This window comes from Blennius ocellaris, assembly GCF_963422515.1.
Source record: "Blennius ocellaris genome assembly, chromosome: 6".
Classification (NCBI taxonomy): Eukaryota; Metazoa; Chordata; class Actinopteri; order Blenniiformes; family Blenniidae; genus Blennius; species Blennius ocellaris.
The window spans coordinates 5623569-5643581 of record NC_137655.1 but is presented as its reverse complement, the minus strand read 5'-3'; the positions used below and the strand labels follow the sequence as shown (position 1 = coordinate 5643581).

Below are 20013 nucleotides of genomic sequence, written 5' to 3'. Positions count from 1 at the left end.
TTGCAGTTGCTTTAGTGTTTTCATCATCATGCTTTCTGTTTTGTCCTGTGTACGATCCATAAGTCAGAGGAAGTAAAAGGCTGAGTCAGGACCGCTGAATAACGCCGACACTTAAAAATACAAGAATTTTCAGTCTCTGGTTATAATCCTACATTCCCGTTGATTAAAAGTTTCTTTATTTTATTAAAAATTATTGACATAAATTAATTAATAAAGAGGCATTCAAGGAGCCGGAAGTGTGCTCAGAAATGTAAAACAGGTTTAATTGATGTCCGTGTCGTAGTAAAGTTGATACCGAGACGACGACGTGGTCGTTTCGAGACAGGAAGTTGACGGTCGGCTGAAAAAAAAGTCGTGCTACAGTTTGAAAGGCTTCAGCAGAGACTGAGCTTGGCGTTCTGTGGACGGGACGTCGGACAGGTGATGGAGGAAAGGTCGTCCGTGGATGCAGGTCCGGTCGTCCTCGGCCAGCTGCTCTTCCATCCTCTGGACGGCGTCCTCCACGTCCTCTCTGGAGAGACTCGTGGGCAGCTGACGGGCGAGTCGCACGGCTTCGCCCTGTCGGGTGCGAGGCAAACATATATCCACATACATTCTTTTAGACATTCCAAGGTGGAGATATAAACAGTGGGGCGATCGCTCTTTTGCTATTTCTGCTCCCAGACTGTGGAACAAACTGCCCCCCCGACATTCGCACCACTACTGATCTCGGCCTTTTTAAATCAAAGCTGAAAACTCACTTTTTTAAGTTGGCTTTTAACTCTGTCTAGGGCAGTGTATTTTATTCTGTATGCTCTGTTTTTATGAATCTCTGGAGCTTCGCCAACCTGCAGAACCGCCGCACCTCCCACAGTCAGCACCTGTGTTTTAATTATTGTTTTTATGTATTATTCTCGTATTTATTTCTTAATGTATTGTTGTTTTTTTTATAGCTTTGTTGTAAAGCACTTTGGATGCCACTGGGTGATTGTAACGGGCTATAGAAATAAAGTTTGATTGATTGATTTGATTGATTTATACACACAAGGCACTGGAGCGTTTAGAAGAAGAAGAAGAAAAAAAAAAAATCAATCACCGGCCCGTCGCTCACCTGCAGGTAGTTCGAGACCTTCAGAGGCCGACACTCTCGCACAGTCTTGGCCTTCCTGCGCAGGACTGCGGTCAGGATCTCCCTCAGGTCCTCCAAGCCGAGGAAAGGCACGCAGTCTGCCATTGCCGTCACTTCCAGATGTCTCCCGGCTGACGTGAGGCCCGGGCCAAGACAAGCAGAAAACAAGGATTAATATACTCCAGACGCTACTACTATCTCCAGGAAAGAATAATAAATAAATATTGTGGTTTACGGCCCAGACCGATGACCAAGTCAAACAAGCGAAAGGCCAAATGGAGTGTTAAATGACTAATAGAAGCCCCAGCAGACTGGAAGGAAGCTGTCTTCTACTCTCGCCTTGACGGATGGCTTCTCATTTCTCGGGGAAATACTGCAAATCATTCACAATTTATAATTGTTACACATACCTCTGAGAGAGAGAAAAAACAAACAAACAGAAAGCATTCCGCGGGGGATGCGCTTCTATTATTTATGTGTTTGATTGTGTTGCCAGGTCAAGATGTACACCGCAGAATATTTTTCTATTAAAAAAATGGGGTATAAACATTTTTTTTTTTAAAAAGCGAACGGCGATCCGCGATCGGAGCGGGGGACATAAAATCATTTTCTGCGCCGTGCAGCCGCACAGGCTGGCAGCGCCGGAGCAGAATTCCTCGAATTCTTTGAAGGGCAACTGTTCTCATCACCTGCACGCTGGGGTACAGACCCACTGTGAGACCACGCTGTCAGGCACCGAGCCAATGTCAACCGGGGGCGAAGCGTTCCGGCAACACAAACCGCCGACGCCGGCCGGACGCTGTGCGCCCTTTACCGAGCAAACACTGTGCCACTCTCGTCCATATCGACATCAACATTCCGGCTTGATTCCTCTTACATCAAAGACAATGCTGGAAATGTGTACTTTTTTTTAATTTATTTTAATAATTAACTTAGAACTGTGGCTGGACTGAGATCAGGGGTGTCAAACATAAGGCACGTGGACCAAAACTGGCCACAAACCACCAAGAAAGAACATGATAAAAGAAAAATGACAAAGAAAACAAGACTTTTGAGAAGGATGAGTTTCTAAAAACACATAATGCATAATTTGTTTTGAGACATATTGCTGTATTTTGCTAGAATTAAAATTGGCTTTATGTTGAGATCATTTTGATCATTTTCCAAAGAAATTGTTTGGTTTGGTTCAAATATGGACATTTTCATCACGTAGACAAGAAAAAGTTGAAAAGTTGAAATTGAAAGGCCACCGTGGCACCATTTCAAGATAAAATAGTGCTGAATGTGGCCCCCTGAACTAAAATGTGTTATACTTCTGGAGGTGAATCAAAAATGTATGTGTGTGTGCGTCTGTGTGTCTTTGGTGTAAACATAAATTAACATTTGTGTAAATAGATTTTCTCTTTTTGTATGTATCTCTATGTAAGTATGTATCCAGTTTTATTGACGAGGCTTTTATTTACTTATATGTGTATGCATGTATGAATGTGGGTGTGTACGTGTATATGTATGTGTGTGTGTGTAAACATAAATTAATATTTGCAGAAATCGATTTTCTCTTTTTTGTATGCGTCTGCATTTTGTTTTGATGCATGTTATATCACTGCGTCTTTTTTTCCCCCCTGTGAAATGTCATTTCTGCCATCACTCTAAAAAATATATGTATGAGGTAAACCGGTGTCTTTGAACTGACTTTAGGTGTGTGTGTGTGTGTGTGTGTGTGTGTGTGTGTGTGTGTGTGTGTGTGTGTGTGTGTGTGTGTGTGTGTGTGTCCTGTGCTGAGGTGCATGAAGCCGTATCGAACATGTTTTCCACTTTACCTGGAGAGAGTTTGATTTTAAACCCATTGGCCACGAGCCGGGGGTCTGAAAGCAGGACCTCTCCGCTCAGCTCGGGACTCTGTTTCTGCATGTCGCACAGAGTCGTGGTAAACTCGGCGCCTCCGAGATTCCTACCGAGCACAAGATCGGATGTGTCAGAAGAAGACGATTTGACGAAGCGGTGGAGGACTTCTGATGAGCGTGCAGGTTTTGTGGAACAAAAGCCACTGGCTGTGTGATGCCTTACCCATCTGTTAGCTGTATGGGGCTCTGCAGACTCACGGCTGGAAGTATATTATTCTCCAGAAGTCGCTTAAAGAGCAAGGCCTCCTCCACTCGAAACGGGTTTAACAACATCAGCCTCTGACCACATAAAATGACCCAGGCGCTCGGAGAGGCCAGCCGGTTTACGAGGCGGAGGCCCCGCGGCGCTGCCCCGCTCTGCTGGGACGAGAGGCGCTGGAGCTGCAGGCGGAGGGCGGCCACGCTGCAGGGGAGGGGCTGCCACGGCTTGGGCGCGGGGGTCGTCTTCTTCTTCTTCTTCTGGGGCTGCGCTGAGAAGAGCTGGTCCAGCAGCTGCTGGTTGGACAGCGGGGCTTTGCGTTTGTTGCCCTGTACGCCGCTGCCCGGGGAACCCCCGCCGGGCCCCCCGGCCGCGGCCAGCCTGGCCTTCTGGTCGTGGAGCTCCAGGTGCCGTCTGGCCTTCTCTTCGTACCTGCGCGGGTCGGACAGGTCATTTTCAACCGACCGAACAAGAATCACATTTCCAGGTTCCCAAAAAAATGTGCAAGTGATCACATTGAGAAGAGATTACATTTGCAAAGACGTGACCTTAGACTCACGCGAACCATGTTTTTTAGGGAATAATCAACTTCATGTGGTGATGAGGCACGAAACATGCTGCTGTGGTGCATTGTGGGAAACACCATCAGAGCAAAGCATGTATTCCAGCTGCATTCAGGGTTCCTTCTGCTATCCTGCATGTTGACGCTGAACATTTCACCTTTTGCCTCTGGTGGCAGAGCCCTTGTGGCTCGGTTGGTCGAGCAGGTCGTCCCTCAGGTGGAAAGACGCAGGTCAGATTCCCTGTCTATGTGACGAAATGCCCTTGAGCAAGACACTGGCCCGAAATGGAGCAGCGGTGGAAAAGCGCTATATAAGTGCAATTCCATTTCAACATTTCACTTTTTTATTCCTCGTTTCAATGCCTGAAATAAAGCAACAAAAGACAGATTCAAATGTCCTGGATTTATGTAGAAATGGACTATTTATAATAATTATAGCACGAGACTATTCATACTAATAATTCATTTCAGCAAAATGTGACCAAAAAGTAAAGTATAGTGCTGATGTAGTGTGATAGAGTAAACCGTTAACAATATTCCTGGATCATAGCAGCATGACGACTTTAACAAGTTAACAACAGCAGCTTTTTTGGGGGGGGAATTTGATATAAGTGAGACCTCCTCCTGTTTGACCTTCCGGAGGCGTGACGATTCCTCTGCGTACCTATTGAGCTCTCATCTGTTACCTTGGCACGACACCGATTAAAAGCAGACTCTGGTTCCCAGGGAACACGCTGTGGACGATATAGAAACGGTACACCGGGTGCTCCGGCTGAGCCCGACACTTTATTTACCGACTCACGTGCGCGTATATATCTTCACATGTTGAGCATTTAGGACTTACACTTCGGCACCCCATTATTCAAATAACCTGCTTGCTGAACCCCCCCCCCCCCCCGTGCGTGTGTGTGATTCCTAGAAGTGGTGTGCCACTTAACAGTGGCGGTGAAAGGAGCCAAAGTGCTCGCCACCTCCTATTTCATGTTCGGGGCGGATTTTAAACAGATGGCTTTTTCCATACTCACGTCCATACCTTACATAAGGCCCCGAATATCGCTGATGCACATTTTCCAACCTTGCAATTACTTCAACACTGGGATGCAGTCATCTCACATAATGTGTTTCAGCACAACATTAATGTTGGGCAGAAAGACAAGAGATCAGCGGGTAGCGTGGTAGCGTGGACTCGTTTTTCTATTTGTTTTCTCTCGTCTTTTTGTCTTCCTGACCTCTCGCTGATGTAAATCTTTGGACTTTTGGGAGCAAAAGCGCGGAGCCAAACACAAACACTCATTACCTCCACCTCTCCTGTGCCAAGTCCGCTCACGAGCAGCCAACTATGTGTCAGGCCCTCTCGCCACCTGTGTGGGGCAGGTGGGCTTTTCGAATGGTGCCAAGGTGGAAATGGGGCATTTAGATGAAAGCGGTTCGATTAAGAAATGAGTAAGGACCGGTCCAATGCGAGTCACAATGTATTAAATTAAGATTAGATTCTAGAATATATGAGAAAAAAAAAACAAACCTTCCTGTTATGACTGTAATCTATTCAGCATTGATGTCGCAGGTTTCCAAACAGGAATAGTTGTATTTCTCCCCCCAAAAAATACGGTTAATAAGTCGCTCTTCACATAATTACAGAGCGATGAAAATAAAATGATGCTCACTGCTGCACATTAACAGTTACTCCTGTAACTGGAAGCTGGCGAATTATTGGAGCCAAGTTATTTTTATCTGTGTGTTTTCAGTTGATTAAGAAGTCCAACAGATACACAAACTTGGTTTTCTGGGCTCTAAACAGAAAACTAGAAAGCAACGACTGTGAAGGAAGTTTTTATTCTCATGAGGGCCCCGTAAGGTCTCCATGTAATAGACGATAACTAGCATTAATGCTAATACGATCGCTCAGTCTCCCTGGTTTTAATCTTTTTCAAAGTTGAGTGATGAGGCCCTGTTTTCGTGACGATGTTTTCATATGAAAATATAAAACTTATGTAGAGTTTTGTGCGTCTGCTTTCCACTGAGAACTTACAGCTCCCAAGGTGGAACTTTTCAAAAATATTCCGACTCCATTTCTGTGGAAACGGGGGAAAAAAACCTACATTTTTTGAAGATTTTCACTTGAAATGTTGTTGTGTAAACGGGGCCTGAAGATAAATACCTACACACAAGCCCCTCCCTCTCTGTCCTTTATCCTCCGTTCAGCTCTATGAACCACCTCGACTACTAAGCATAATTTTGCTGATTTCGCATTTACGGCCCCACACTGACTCTCCTAAAGCTCTCTTATTATAAACCCTGAATCTCCCTTCTGCATCCTCATCTGACACTTAAATTTACTTCCACATCATTTTTTTTAACCAATTCATATTTGCATGGTTCATGATAATGTTAAATATATTGTTAATCATAAAATATGTGGATTCTCCCAGAGTAGAACTGGAGCTCGTTATACATTGTTCAGACCTGTTGTTGTGCTGGAGATGTTTACCACTTACGGGACACTGGGAATAAGAAACGCAGCTCATATCGATAACATTTCCACAGCGGGCGTCTTCACAGGTCAGACTTTCCCCGTTCTCTCGCTCTGCGGCCCAAATAACAAGAAGTGGAAACAACTGCGTGGAAAGGTCTGGAAACTCACTTTTTACGTTCTTCCTCCCTCAGATTTTTCCACCTCTCCTGCACGGCCGTGCCGATGTCCTGGAGGCTGGCCGTGGGCTTGTCCCTGAGGACCTGGGCTCTGGTCTCCTTCTGGAACAGGGCGGCGGGGGACAGCGGCGCCCGGGCCGCGCGGCTGCTGATCAGGTCGTAGGCGGTCAGGGCGGCGGGCTTCTCCGTGATGGCGCTGAGCGGCTTTTTCCTCCAGGCCTCGCCCGGGTCCGAGCCGGCGTCCTTTGAGGGCCGGAGGACGACGACGGGCTGCAGGGGTTCTCCGGACACGGGGTCGGTCAGAGCCGTCCCTCGACTCCACTCCTCCGCCGATATTTCTTTACTCGCGTCCGGAGCCGGCGGCTCGCCGGCGGCGGGCTCCTCCGGGGGCTCGCCGGTCGGACTTCTCCCTGTTGGCTGATCGTGACTCTGAGACGTTTCCTCGTCGTGAAGAGAAAAGTTTGGCTCCGGCTCAATCGGGATCTGGTTGACGATCCAGTCGTCGGCCACAGAGGACGAAGAACTGGTGTTGGAGGCGTGGCAGACTGCGTCACTGCGTCTTGCGTCGTCGCCGTCGCTCTTTACGCTCTCCTCTCTGTCCACACCTGGATCGTCGCCGTGCTCTGATGGCGGCGGGGCCGTCTCATCCGCACCCGGCCGAAACCCATAGAGGGAAATGAGCAGAGCTTCCAGCGCCGTCAACACAGTCTCCTGTGTAGCAAACAGATGAGAGATGAATTAAAAGTGGTTATTTTCCAATCATTTGCCACTCGTAGTCTGGCAGGACCAACGACGTGAGATCAGTATTAACATGTAGACGACAACTCTTTGATTTTAACGCAAACATATGCGTATTAAACCCACAAAAGAAATCTTCAATCTTCTTTGCCACAAAGGTTATGATCAAACAAGATGGCTACCTTTCACCAAAAGCATGTTACTGCAGTTAGTTAATTCGTACTCAGTGTTGTATGAAAGCAGAAATCTCATGTGAATGAACAAGAAAAACTATATATTGAAGGGGCTCCAGACGCCTCCGTCTCCTTTTGGTTTCCACCATTTGTGTCGTATTATCTCTGCTAATGTGAATGAAACCGTGGGACTCACAGTGAATAAGATAGTAACAGAAGTTACTTTAATCAAAAATGAGCAAGAAATGTCTAAATTGGACTTTTTGAGAGGATGGTTTAATCCGGTGGCACAACCGTCATTGCTAAACTAGAAAACCAGCTTCTTTTAGACACAATCAAAAGCTCCTGATTGTTTTTAAACAAGGTCAACTTGTCCAAGTCAGATCACTTGATCACGCACCGCCCTTACATCCCACAATGCTCCGATACTAAACGCTCTGCACCGTCGCCTCATTTTGGCTCCGTTTGAGTTGCACAGGTACCTTGTTTTGCAGGAGGACCTGGGTTTTGTCCGGTGTCAGATTCACATCCACGGCTGACGGCGAAAGTGTAATTTTGAGCACCAGGGTGGGATAACGACTCCGTGCGCCGTCATCTGCGTACTGAGCTGTGTAGTGTTGACGCAACAGCTGAAGAAAGAAAAGGGAAAGCAGGAGTTAAATGTAATAAAAAAAATATATATATATATACACAAGTATTTAACTCGATTCACCAATACTCTACCTTCATTATCTCCTTATGCTGCACTGGCCGGTTGTTGACGAATATGAAGGTTTTTTCAGGACCAGATGAACTCGTCGAGGCGTAATCAGATCCAGGTTTTGGAAAAAAGCCTTCTAAAAAGATCTGAAGAGACATGGGGAAAAAAAAGGGTCATGATAATTAAAGGTAACGTAGGAAACGACAAGAGCGTGTCGCTGTAAACAAGAGATTTTCCTTTGTCAAACAACCTATAATAAGACACTTTAGGGAATGTAAAGCAGGTGGATCTGGGAAAAGAAATATGCGAACCACTGCATTCAAAAGAATCAGTGAATACAGAACGATACCCGACTCACACAACAAATTCAAAAGCAAATTATACCAGGTTGATTAAAACTAACAAATAAAGCAAAATAAAATGGAGTATTGGGGGCTGATCAGACTACTGTGGTTAATTTTTTTTCCTTGAGTATGTGTAGTAGTGGTAGTAGTGTTTTGTGCTTTCGGTTGTCCATGAGGGATTATATCATATCTTGCAAAGTCAATTTTTTTTTGAGATCTCGACCCATACGGACAGGTTACTGAGATAAAGCTAAAGAATGTGGCCGATAAATCATTCAGATTCTGCGAAGGTTCTAGTTTTGGAACACATTAAAAAAAAGAAACTCTGCTCCTTTCTTTAGTGAAAATGGCCTGACGGCAGTATAAGAACTCATCTGAACCACAAAGAGTTCGATCAGGACTAGTTATTAAAGCGCTGTCTTAATATTCAACCCGACACGACACGACACGAGCGCAGAGCCTCTTTTCATGGCTGCACCGGCATCGTTCACACTGACCTTTCACCCAGAATCATGCCAGAGGAGCTCTCCTGAGCAAAAAATAAATAAAAAAATTGATGACTCACCATAAAACCCCAACGACTGTACTTAAAACTCCATTAAGAATGTAAGCTAGTAAGAAATTATGGAAAGCTAATAACGTTGTGCAGATTGCAAGCGGGCAGAATAGCTACGCTTTGTTTCCCCCCCCCCCCCCCCCCCCCCCCAACACGGCCTCGGGCTCATTATTAGCAGCAACGCACGCCAATGAAGTTAATAAACGGACTGCTGTTTCAGGTCAGGGCACATATGCTTCTCTCTATTTCTGCTCATTAGGGTCACTTTATGAGAGTACGAATGCCACCTCTGGCCCCGAAGGGCCTCGGCGGCGTGTAGCCGGGCTGCCGAGCGCGAGCCTCACATTTTGTTCTGCAGAGGACTAGCTCTCGCCGCTTCTCGGCCCCGGCGAAAATTGTCAGCCCGGCTCCCTTGATCGCGCCGCTTTGTTCTCGGCGACGGCGGGGAGAAAAGGTCCCTTTCATTTGCTACAGGGAGCAAAGAGGAAAAGGTGAAAGGTTGTTCTCATAACCGGGCGCCGAGCAGCAAAATAACAACAGCAAAGGGGGAAAATGAGAGAGAAACGGGGTGAAAAGGGCTGCTCCATATCTGTCGGAGCACATTAGCCGGGAGCCTGGCAGCAGGTAGGAGCCACATGACACCTACCGTGACCAAGCAGAAAGTTACAGCTCCCATCAGTAATTCAATTACGATCGGCATAGCTAACAAAAAAAAAAAAAATCACTCACTCCTCATCAGGAAGGAACTCGAGAGAAAAGGGCAAAGGAATAGTTGGCCAGGCACCAACTGACCACATTTGCTGGCTTGAGACCACGATGAGGTGATTAGCTCACGGTCAAGTGCAACGTGCTGCACGCTACCGTTCGCTCGGCAACAATCCTCCCGTCTCGCTCGGACAATCAAAGGAGCGTTAGCAAAAGAAACTGGACCGATCGGATTGAAGTAAAGCAAAGATATCGTCGTAATCGTCGTCATAATCATTCCTTTACAGATGATCTAGTCTTTCAGACCATTTCTGGAACAATGTTTAGAAATGTGCAATGACATGCCCGATTTATATTTGGAAATGAAAACACTGTTCGAGGTCGGGTGGATTGACAACACACGGAGCAATACCACTGATGATCTGTGGGGGCAGCGTTGAGCAGGTTAGCTAATGTGCGACCAGCCAAAGTCACCAAGAAGACGATGTATTTCGAAAGACAACAAAAGCTATGATTCCTTTGAGGAAAAAGATGTATGAAGTGAACTCAACTGGAGATCAGGACAAAGAATGTTATTTATTTGATTTAATCAACTAATTGTTACATGTCCAGCTAACTTCTCAGTTTACCACAAATTTTACATTTACTTTTTTGAACTGACGGTCAACAAAGGGTCAAATATCAAAAAAGCAATACAATGCTACATCAGCGTAGCGACACATTGTCTCACCGCAATAGAAACATGAATGACGTGGTACGTAAGGTTTCTCCGACTCTGCCCCACCACTGTTGTCGCATAACAAAGTTATTTGAATTTTGAATCTGCAGCCGAGGAAGTCGGGGGAATCCTTCTTCGTGAGCGTGACGTCAAGAGTTGTGCAGATCTCGATCTGTTTTGTTTATATCGGCTTGTTTCCCTCTTAAATATCGAAGTTTTTACAGTGTTTTGAAGTTATAGTCGGCGTTTCATGAGCCTTGACGAAAGATTGAGCCTGGAAGAGACTGGAAGAGAGAGGAGAAAAGGAGCACAGGAGGCGGGAGCTGCTAGCTCGCACGGCTAGCGGGAGCCGCTAGCTCGGGGTCACCAATGGCAGAACGACCCATTCTGTGTCTTCTTCATCAATCACTGGATTTGAAATGATGATGATGATGAAATATCGCCAAATTCAGCCTGTTCGTCATCAAAACTCTGATCCTCCAAAATGTAAACACAACTTGGGCGTGTGCACAACTCGTGACGTCACTCTATTATTGTCAGAAGCTCCGCCCAGCAGCGAAAATACCGCTGTTTATCGGCTATTTTCTCGCAGATTGCCGTGTTTTAACATTTTGGGCCCTTGGGTCAGTTAGCATAAAAATGTCCCTTGAAGCGACAGCCAGAGTGTTTTGAAGGTCGAATTTTCATTTCACTAGGACTTTAAAGACAAGGGACAATTAATAAAAGTGGAGCTTTATGGTAACTGTTTACTCAGTCTCCCGGTGCAGTAGTGATTCTGATGTTTTTTACTTCAGTGGCTATGGAATGGACAATCAACTCCTGCTACCTTGGATTCCTGCACCCTCCCCTCGACTCACCTCGGGCTCCTCTTGGCGATGGTGACATGGGAGCAGGTTGGCAGTGACGGCGGCCCCCAGTGTGGCGAGCAGGGCGCTCCTGTCGTCGCCCGCCTTGGCCTTCTGCCAGACCACCGCCTGCAACAATATGACACCGCTCAGCTTGTGCGGGGCCAACATCAGGTGGATGGCACTGTATATAAACACCCATCAAGATAGTAACTGGGCCACCGGTCGCGGCCAACCTATCTGGAGTGCGTACGTTTTATTAGTTACGAGATTGAGGCCGGAGACAGAGAGAGAGAGAGAGACAGAGAGAGAGAGACGGCAGCTGCAGTTCGGCCCATGTCGGTCAAAGTCAGAGCGTGGGGCAGAGAATACGAAGAAATGTGGAGGCGTACGCCAGGGAGAGCGAGGCCGGGAGATAGAACGCGTCATTTTTGCGACAAACAATGAGCCGTTGAACGTCCGCTGTCACAAACGTGTCCCAAAAGAGAGGCGTGGACCTCCACCGGTGACAGAAATACCTTCTTAATGATTTATTTAAACGCACTTAGGAAAATATTACACGCGAGTCGATAGAAACGTAATGGTTTTGACACCGTATATTTGACGGAACAGATGATCGCGGGGGAATATCTCTTGGGTTGGGGGTATGTTAACAGTGGGATTGTGGCTACCAGTAAATCTGCCTCCCGGGTGTTGATTTCTAAAAGCATACAGTCGACTGTTTGCGGAACATGTCTCTGGTATTAAATATACAATTTGGCACACGTGAGCGAATAACCCCTGTAAACAGTTTCTTGAAGGAGCTGTGAAACACGACACAAGCCAAATGGCAGAGTTGGAGATAAAGGATAGGGGGGCAACTGAGTGCTGATTGTACAGAATGGGTTTTTGCTGCACCTCCCCCTGAAGGCCGCCGCAGACGATTTCTATGAAAGTCAGGAGGCGGAGGCGTGCTCCTCTCCCTGACCTGTAGACACGTCTTGTGTGTACAATCTGGCCGCGGCCCGAAACCGGATCTGGACTCGAGTTGGCAGCTGTGTCCGAGCAGCTTGCTCGGGAATAGCGATCGGCCAAATCGCAGCTCGCGGTCGGGCCTTATTTGCGTCGGGAGAAAGTGGGAAATTATACAACGGCGATTTCACGACAGATCAACGCATTTGATTTATCGTTCACCAACACGAGATAACAAAACTGTGTTAGTTCAGAGGTTCACAAGCTTTTTCCTGATCAACAATTTTTTATTTTTGGTGTACGATGACAAACAAAATCTGATGGAACCCCTTAACACATTATGCGTGAATTTTTTTGGGATATTTCCTTTTCTCACCGTCTTGGTTGAGTGTTCGATAGTCTGCTTCAAGTTTTAAACTTTCATTCACCATTTTCCCCCCCCCCCACTACTAAAACATGAATTCAGCTCTAAATTCGGTCCATTGTTTTCATGAACTCTTTACGCTTCGGTTTCTTTTTGACATATTAATCTCGCTCTTCAGCACTTCGACGACTTTTGCGAGTTCATGTTCAACACTTTCTTTTGGTTTGTATTTCTGAAAATGGTACACTTCTCATGTAAATCTCATAAATACAAAACTTTTATACCCTCCTAAAATCAAGAGGGATTGACGCCCCCCTGGGCACTGGTGGCCACAGTATTGAGGAAATGGACAGTTGCTTCCTCCACCAGCGTTTGGCTTCACTGGACCGTTTTGACAAATCCAGAGCAAAAATGTGTTCAAAGCTTTTTTTAAAGGTGAGTCTGGATGCTCCAATCAAAAAAAAAAAAAGTTGAGCGTCTATCTTTAAAAGTTTACTAACAAGAAAAAGAGACTCACAGCAAAAAGCTAAAACATTAAGTGGAGGACTGAAAAAAAAAGCTGAAAAAAGTGCTTGAGATGGCAAAACTACCCTGAATGATCTTTTATTGTGTAGGATTATAAATTAATCCACAGTTTCATTCAAATTTTGTCTGTACTACTTTAACCAAGCCAGTCCCAGCTGACTTGGGAATCCAAGTGTTATTCATGAAGCACTTTAAAATGACTACAAGGAGCCTAAAATAATAATAATAAAAAAAAAAAAAAAACATGGCTTACATAAAATGAGCAGCTCACATATTAATATCGGTGTCTGACATGGTTACAAGCCAAGCAGAAGAGGTTTTAAACCCTGATTTAAAAAAGCAGTAAAGAAAGGAGAAGTACAATTTAGAGGGAAAACAAACACCCTGGACATGTGACCTGTCCATCATGTTTCACTTTTCTGACTTCATGCTGAGGCAGAAGGAACAGAAGTGAACACAGTTGGTTTACCTGTGGAGTGAATCGAGTTCGGCCGGTCAGGAGTCATGCGACCGCTGTTTGCTTTCCTCAATACGAATAAATACAAATCAGATGATATATATGATACTACGATTCTGCAAGTGACACGTGCGTGATGGATTGTATCTTGATTCTCACCCAGTGTTAGCAGTGATAACCTGCAGCCCCACAGTCTTGGGGGATTACAAACCAGTAGAACGACACCTGATTGACAAATTTCATAAGAGTTGCTCCTCTGATGCTGATTTATGATTTATGCTGTGAAGGAGTCTGCTGATCATGATTTACCGCGTCTCAGTACAACTAATTCCTTATCTGCAGCTTCCTTCAGCTAATGACGTTGCAGAGGAAACAAATTATCAATAGAATCAGTTTAACTTGGTAGAAACGTGAACTGAGCAGAACATTTTTCTACTACATACAATATAAATATCTTATTTCTTAACAAAAAAAGTATTAAAAACAAAATGAAACCTATAATATGAGTCTAAATCCAATACTTTAAGGCCACCAGTGAGCCAAACCTAAAGAAGGTCCAGTTTGTACCACGTCCTTGATGTTATTTTTAAGGATTTATCTAAATCTGGAGCCTGTTTTCTCCTGGTCGATCACTTCCACCGGTCACTAGTTTTGACTCGAGCTCTCCATAATATTTTCTGGCTGACTTGCATCAGCGCTGACAACAAACACAGCGTGAGGCCGAGGACAATTAATGTGCTTCTCCGTAATCCCGCGGAGCGTCGAGTCCCACCACGTAGGACAGAGAATTTTTCAAACGCTGAGCTTTCACCGTCTCGTGGTATCAAGTGTGGCATTCACACTCCTGACATTGTGCCAGTGAAGCTTGAATGAATGCTGTTGTTAAAAGTCATTGTACCTTCTTCGGAGAAATGCTTAATAAAATAACAGCTATGGACAAACGCGGTGGAATTAAGTCAACATGTTTTCCACAACGGAAATCTTTATCGAATTGAAGTCTGCATGCGCCACATGTCAGTGCTGTCAACACTATGCTGTGAATGCATGGACAGTGAATAAAAACATTATCGAGCTGCTCTGAACTGAAGGCTGATGAGGACACCTGGTGGTCAGTGGTGTGTACTGCAACACAGTCGCACATTACTGACTTCTGCAGATTTATGATACAAACTATACATTTTCATATTAACAGATAAAATACTTTTTTTTCATCACATCACAGTTAAATTATTGGGAATGCATCATGGCTTTTATATTGTAGCCTTTCAGTGGAAGTTTGTTTTTTCATTTTATTATTTATTTCATTCATTTAAAACAATGCAACAACAGCATTTCATATGAATGAAAAGGAGCAGAAAGAAGTGAAACTTATAATGTCTGCCCCTTATCAACACAAAATCATTTACAGTTCCAGTTCAGTTCATTTGAGCCGTCACATGCAGCCGTCTTTTTCCAAAACATCAAACACAAACTAAATAAATAAATAAGGTTGATCTGCTACTCCGCAGTGTCGTATTTCTGTAACATTGATAATTTAACAAGTTTCTTAAACACGTCAATGGATTTAGAAGTTTTAATTTTATAATCAAGACTGTTCCACAGACTGACTCCTTCCATTGAGATACATTTTTCCATTACGGCCGATTGAAACCTGGGTTTTGTAAAAAACCTCAGTTCCTTTCAGTTCATATCTACTTTTTCTCTTGGCGAATCTGTTTTGCAATTTGTTCGGTAAAATTTCCAGATGAGCTTCAAACATGGTTTTTAGAAGGTTATACTCCACTAGTGGTGTGAGTCTCCATAACGTCTGGATTTATGTCTTATTTGTTGCCTTCTGTCTCTGTCCTCCACTTTTCTCTCCTTCTATCTCCTAAAACCAACTGGAACAACAGGAGGTCTCCACCACCGACTCTGGTTCTGCAGGTTTCTTCCTGTTAAAAGTGAGTTGTTGGTTTTTTTTTTTATTCCCACTGTCTCCTATGCTTGCTCATGTGGAATCGTTGGTTATTCTCTGCAGGAAATGACTGTGTTACATAAGGAGCTGAAGAAATTCAGTTTTCAGTGCTTTCAAGACTTGTTTTGGGGGAAAAAATACTCAAAATAAGCCTTTTAAAACACAAGCAGCACCATTAAAGAGACACTAAATAAATCCCCAAACTTGAAACTCGTTATAAAATCATATTTTGAATGAAGTTTACTGAAGCGATTATATAAGTCAGCGATTCTCAACCTTTTTTTTTTTTTTCTCCAGGTAATCAAATATTTACCATAACAGTGACCAGTGACCAGAGGACACTCCCACCTTGTTGTGAAGCAGCAGGAGCCTGAGGTGTGGTTTGACGATGGCGTAGGCCACCAGCAGCTCCTGCACCTTCTTCAGCTCGTCCTTGCACTTCTTGGCAGACGAGTAGTACTGCCGCCGCACGGGCAGGTTCTTAAAGAGCTTCAGCACGCTCACGGTCGTACCTGGGGGACACGGGTGCAGAGGGGGAAAAGTCATCCGTCTGAATCCACACGGAAAAGCAGAACAAGATGATCTAGAACTATTTATCTTAGAACGCTGTAAAATCGTGTCCTTTGTATGTTATTATTCCTAAAGTCGCTCTAAGTTTCAGGTTTTGACCTCTGATTTCAGTCAAAATAGTCATGTTGGGAGTCCATTATTCTTTTGCTTTGTTTTTATTTTGAACAAAGTAAATAAAAACTGTACAATGGATAAAATGAAAATGAAAATGAAAACTAAACTTGCTCAAAAAGGAGGAGCAAGAAGTAGAAACTTATCAAATCCTTTTCCATTGGCTTTTAACTCAGCGTGAGATTTTCCACACCCCCTTTTTTTTTAATGTATTTTATTGTTTTTACTCATTTTTTTTAGGCTTTTATGTCTATTGACGTACAGGACTTTGGGTCAGCCGTGGTTGTTCTTAAACGTGCTCATGGTTGGATTCCGCTTGAGCTTTTTGCTCCAGTGTCACTGCACATTTTGAAATAGTAAATGTTTTGGATGTTGTGCTTTGCTTCTAAGCTTCTGGATGTTCTCTGTAACCTGTGGATGTTGTGTTTTTTTTTGCAGTATAGACAGTGAATGTAGTGAAGTATTACCGCAAATCTCTGCACAGTAATATGAATATGAATAAAGTCAGAAAGCGTTTAGACGTACTGAGTACTGAAATGTTTTATTTAATGTGAGATTTCCTGTTTTGGTTTTTTTCATCCAATAAAACATACGCTCTTATTATGTCAATCCCATCTCTCTGCCTTATTGCATTAGTATTCTTTTGATAATTACCAAATGGCATTAGTTTCATTTTGCTTAGATTCATCTTCCTGTCAAGCCAATTCTTTAATTTATACATTTCTGCAATTATTGTGCCTGAATATTTTCACCTAAAGGAATCTAAATATCAACCGACTCCGTTTCAAATCTGAGTTTTTATGATGTAATTTGTCAGTGTCTGTAAGTGTTTTTTTATGGTCTTAATTTTATTACCTTGTGTTTTTATTATGTCTTAATTTGTTTCTTTCCTTCATTGTTCACACTGTATTTACTCTCAATATGAAACAAGCTGAGCTGAACTTCAGGTGCTGTCTTGACTTTGCACTTATTGTTTTCTTGCATTTATGTCACTTTTTCGCTTAACAGGATTTTCTTTGGGATCTTTTATTTGCACCGATCCTTGCGTTTTATCTCTATCACGTTCTGTATGAGAAGTTGAATAAATATTTACAAATTATTTGTGTTTTAATGTTTAATTTCCTCTCAAGGCAGCTTTTAATCAAACATGCTTCCCTCTGTTGTCGAAAGCAACCACGACATCTTATTTACTCACCTGAGCACACAAAGCTATCACATGTGTGTTTGGTAAATTATTTCCGTTGCACTGATGCTATACTACGGCAGAGCGGAGCACGCCGGCTCCAATCGTGACAAATTTGCAGAATCGTCTCAACCGAAGTCAAGTTATTTTACGTGATCGTTGAACCGTGTAGCCTGCTGATGATCGACGTGGTAAACATTAATCCGAAACCTGCCCAGTTGAGCAGGACAGACTTGAATTACCACACCGGGCTTGTGAAGCCAACCAGGAGCCACTGCAGTCGACATTATTGTTTGTCCAGACTTGTAGAGCAAGAGTCTCGAGTCAACAAAAACAATGGGACCGACAACGGGTGTCGGTGGAAGGTGAAACCTGAAAACGTGTGTCAAATCTGAAGAAAAGGTCAGGAGAGATCAAGTTTGACCTTAAAAATCAAACTGGCTAGTTTTGGACTAACTAACAATTGCAGTGTATGCCAAACATGAAGAACTTGCCACAGCTCTAATTTCAGCCTCCTTATGCTTACATCACCAATTAAGACTCCTTTTTAAAGTCCTGCTCTGTTTCCTGATGTTTACTTAACTCCATTAATCCATGCTGCTTTTTATTTCATGTTATCTTCTTTTTTATTTTCAGTTAATTCATATTGGTTTTTTTAAAACCTATGCCACTTTATCTAGGTTGTTTTAATGTACATCAGCATTTTGGGATGTCTGATTGCTGTAACTCGAGTTTTATTGTCTTTTCTTTGTCAAAGCACTTAAACTTTCTTTAGTCATGTCTTCTAAGTGCTGTCAAGTGGTATTTAAATGATCATTATAAGAAGACTTGCCTTGTCCTAAGTGAGAGGGCCTTTGAGAAACAATGTTTCCTGTCAGGTCGAGTGTGTACTGAGTGCTGATATCCTCCTCCTCTGTCTTTGTGGTAACAGTCACCTGAAAGGAAGAAAAACACAAAAGCTCCACTATGAACAACCAGGACGTGCAAACGACCTCCCAAATCCGACAGTGAAAGTTGATTTGCTCGAGGAACGTCTCTGTTTATAAAAGATGCAAGTGTCGAATGTCTCCACCTCGGCCACGGCACAGATGGAGCCCAGCGCCTCGCCCCGGAAGCCGTACGTCTCCAGACTCTCCAGGTCTTCGTGGCTGCAGATCTTGGACGTAAAGTGTCGCACGGCCATCACGGGGGCGTCTGCAGCTTTGATCCCGCCGCCGTTGTCCCGCACTTCGATCTTCTCCAAACCGTAGTTCTCCTGATGCAACATGTAGAGAAAGTCATTCCCTTCTGCCATAATAAAGAAACCGATATCGCACATCTTAAATAAGGAAACGTTTCCCCATTTTCCAGAATCTGGGGGTTTACGTCACCTGTTCCTGACCTGTTTTATTTCTCATCTACCGAAACATTACAAACACTGGTGGACACACACTTTCACCACCGGACAAAAGCAGGAGCCTGTACCAGTTTGACGTCAACACTTGAAGCTCCAGCATCCAGGGAATTCTCCATCAGCTCCTTCACCACATTCAACACAGACGTGACGACCTGGGAGCTGGACAGCAGCCGCACCGTGTCTGGAGGAAGCTGCTTCATGTCTCCCAGCTCCTGCAGAGGAAGACGCTGCTGTCAATGAGACATGTCACGGAAACCAGTGACACTGGGTGGACTGAACCTTGAAAAACAAAATTAAAAAAATCCACATGCATCTAATTCAGTGGCATGGAATGTGGATTTCTGATCTTGGAAATATTGGAAAACAAAGTAAATGCAGATTGTCTCTTAGGACAGTGCGTCTAGTTGTCCACATTTTAGCCATGGCAATCACAAACTCATAGCTTCAGTATAAAAGTTCCTGATGTCCCAGAATAGAATTTATTCTATTCAAGAGGCTATATTTTCCTTTAAGATTACAATCCTCCATTCCACCAGACAACAACACATCAACAGCTATTTGGAAGAGAGGAATTGGCAAACTTTTTTTAATAGGTGCATGCAACTCACATCTGCAGCTATGCAGCACATCCCACAAATGTATATTCATTGCAAATTTGGCACAATGTAAAACGTATTTCGGTGGTATTACATGTACCATTACTAAAACCAGGCATTGCTACAACAATCCATTGCATGGATTTGCACTCAATAATTGTTTAATAAAGCAGGTTAAAAACCAGATGTCAGATTGAACACTTTCATAAAACGGTTTAATTCATTATGCAGACTTTAGTAGCTTCAGCTAACTGGACTATGATGCGCTTTAAGGGGTTATTTAACAAGCAAACCACAAATATCATGCAGGCTCCTGCCCACACCTTTTAAGCCACAGATGCACCAAACGCTAAAGCTTAAAAACAGTTTAAAGAGGCAGATAAATACTGACTTTGGTCGTCTGGAACAGTAGAAATCTCAGATCAAAACAACATTGCAGCGGCTACACGCCGGATGTGACCCATTCCCGCCCCCTCGAGCTGCACGCTGATTGGTTGAACGTGACAACGAGGGCGGGCTAACGCGAAAATCTAGACTTTTAATCTCCAAATTTAGTCTTGCAGGCATTTTTAACTAGTTAAAAAACCTTTTTCTTTTTAAGTTCATACCTGTGTATCTTAAGTCAAACATATAAGGTTTAATATCTAATTAAAATCCATGTTTCCCGAATAGCAACACCGCTTGATTAACTGTGAATAGAATTTC

General features: G+C 43.8%; 1 protein-coding gene across 1 annotated transcript; it reads right to left on the bottom strand.

Annotated features, from left to right (window-relative positions):
- Positions 1-237: 237 nt before the first annotated feature.
- pms1 (PMS1 homolog 1, mismatch repair system component) lies at positions 238-19766 on the bottom strand. The gene is made up of 13 exons (XM_080497606.1): positions 19700-19766; positions 18781-18924; positions 18389-18571; positions 18149-18251; positions 15801-15964; positions 11214-11330; positions 8057-8179; positions 7816-7962; positions 6415-7133; positions 3176-3643; positions 2929-3059; positions 1091-1239; positions 238-558 (listed from the first exon to the last, which is right to left on the bottom strand). Exons 2-13 carry the CDS (start codon positions 18910-18912, stop codon positions 358-360), a joined length of 2637 nt encoding a protein of 878 aa, XP_080353732.1. The 5' UTR covers positions 18913-18924; positions 19700-19766; the 3' UTR covers positions 238-357.
- Positions 19767-20013: the final 247 nt, after the last annotated feature.

Bases quoted from the DNA above. Each gene is read 5' to 3' on its own strand.
- pms1 (XM_080497606.1), bottom strand. From the start codon at position 18,912: ATGAAGCAGCTTCCTCCAGACACGGTGCGGCTGCTGTCCAGCTCCCAG. The intron at 18,572-18,780 runs GTACAGGCTCCT...ATGTTGCATCAG, and splicing joins CAAGTGTTGACGTCAAACTG to GAGAACTACGGTTTGGAGAA. The intron at 3,644-6,414 runs GTGAGTTTCCAG...CGACCCGCGCAG, and splicing joins AGGGAGGAAGAACGTAAAAA to GTACGAAGAGAAGGCCAGAC.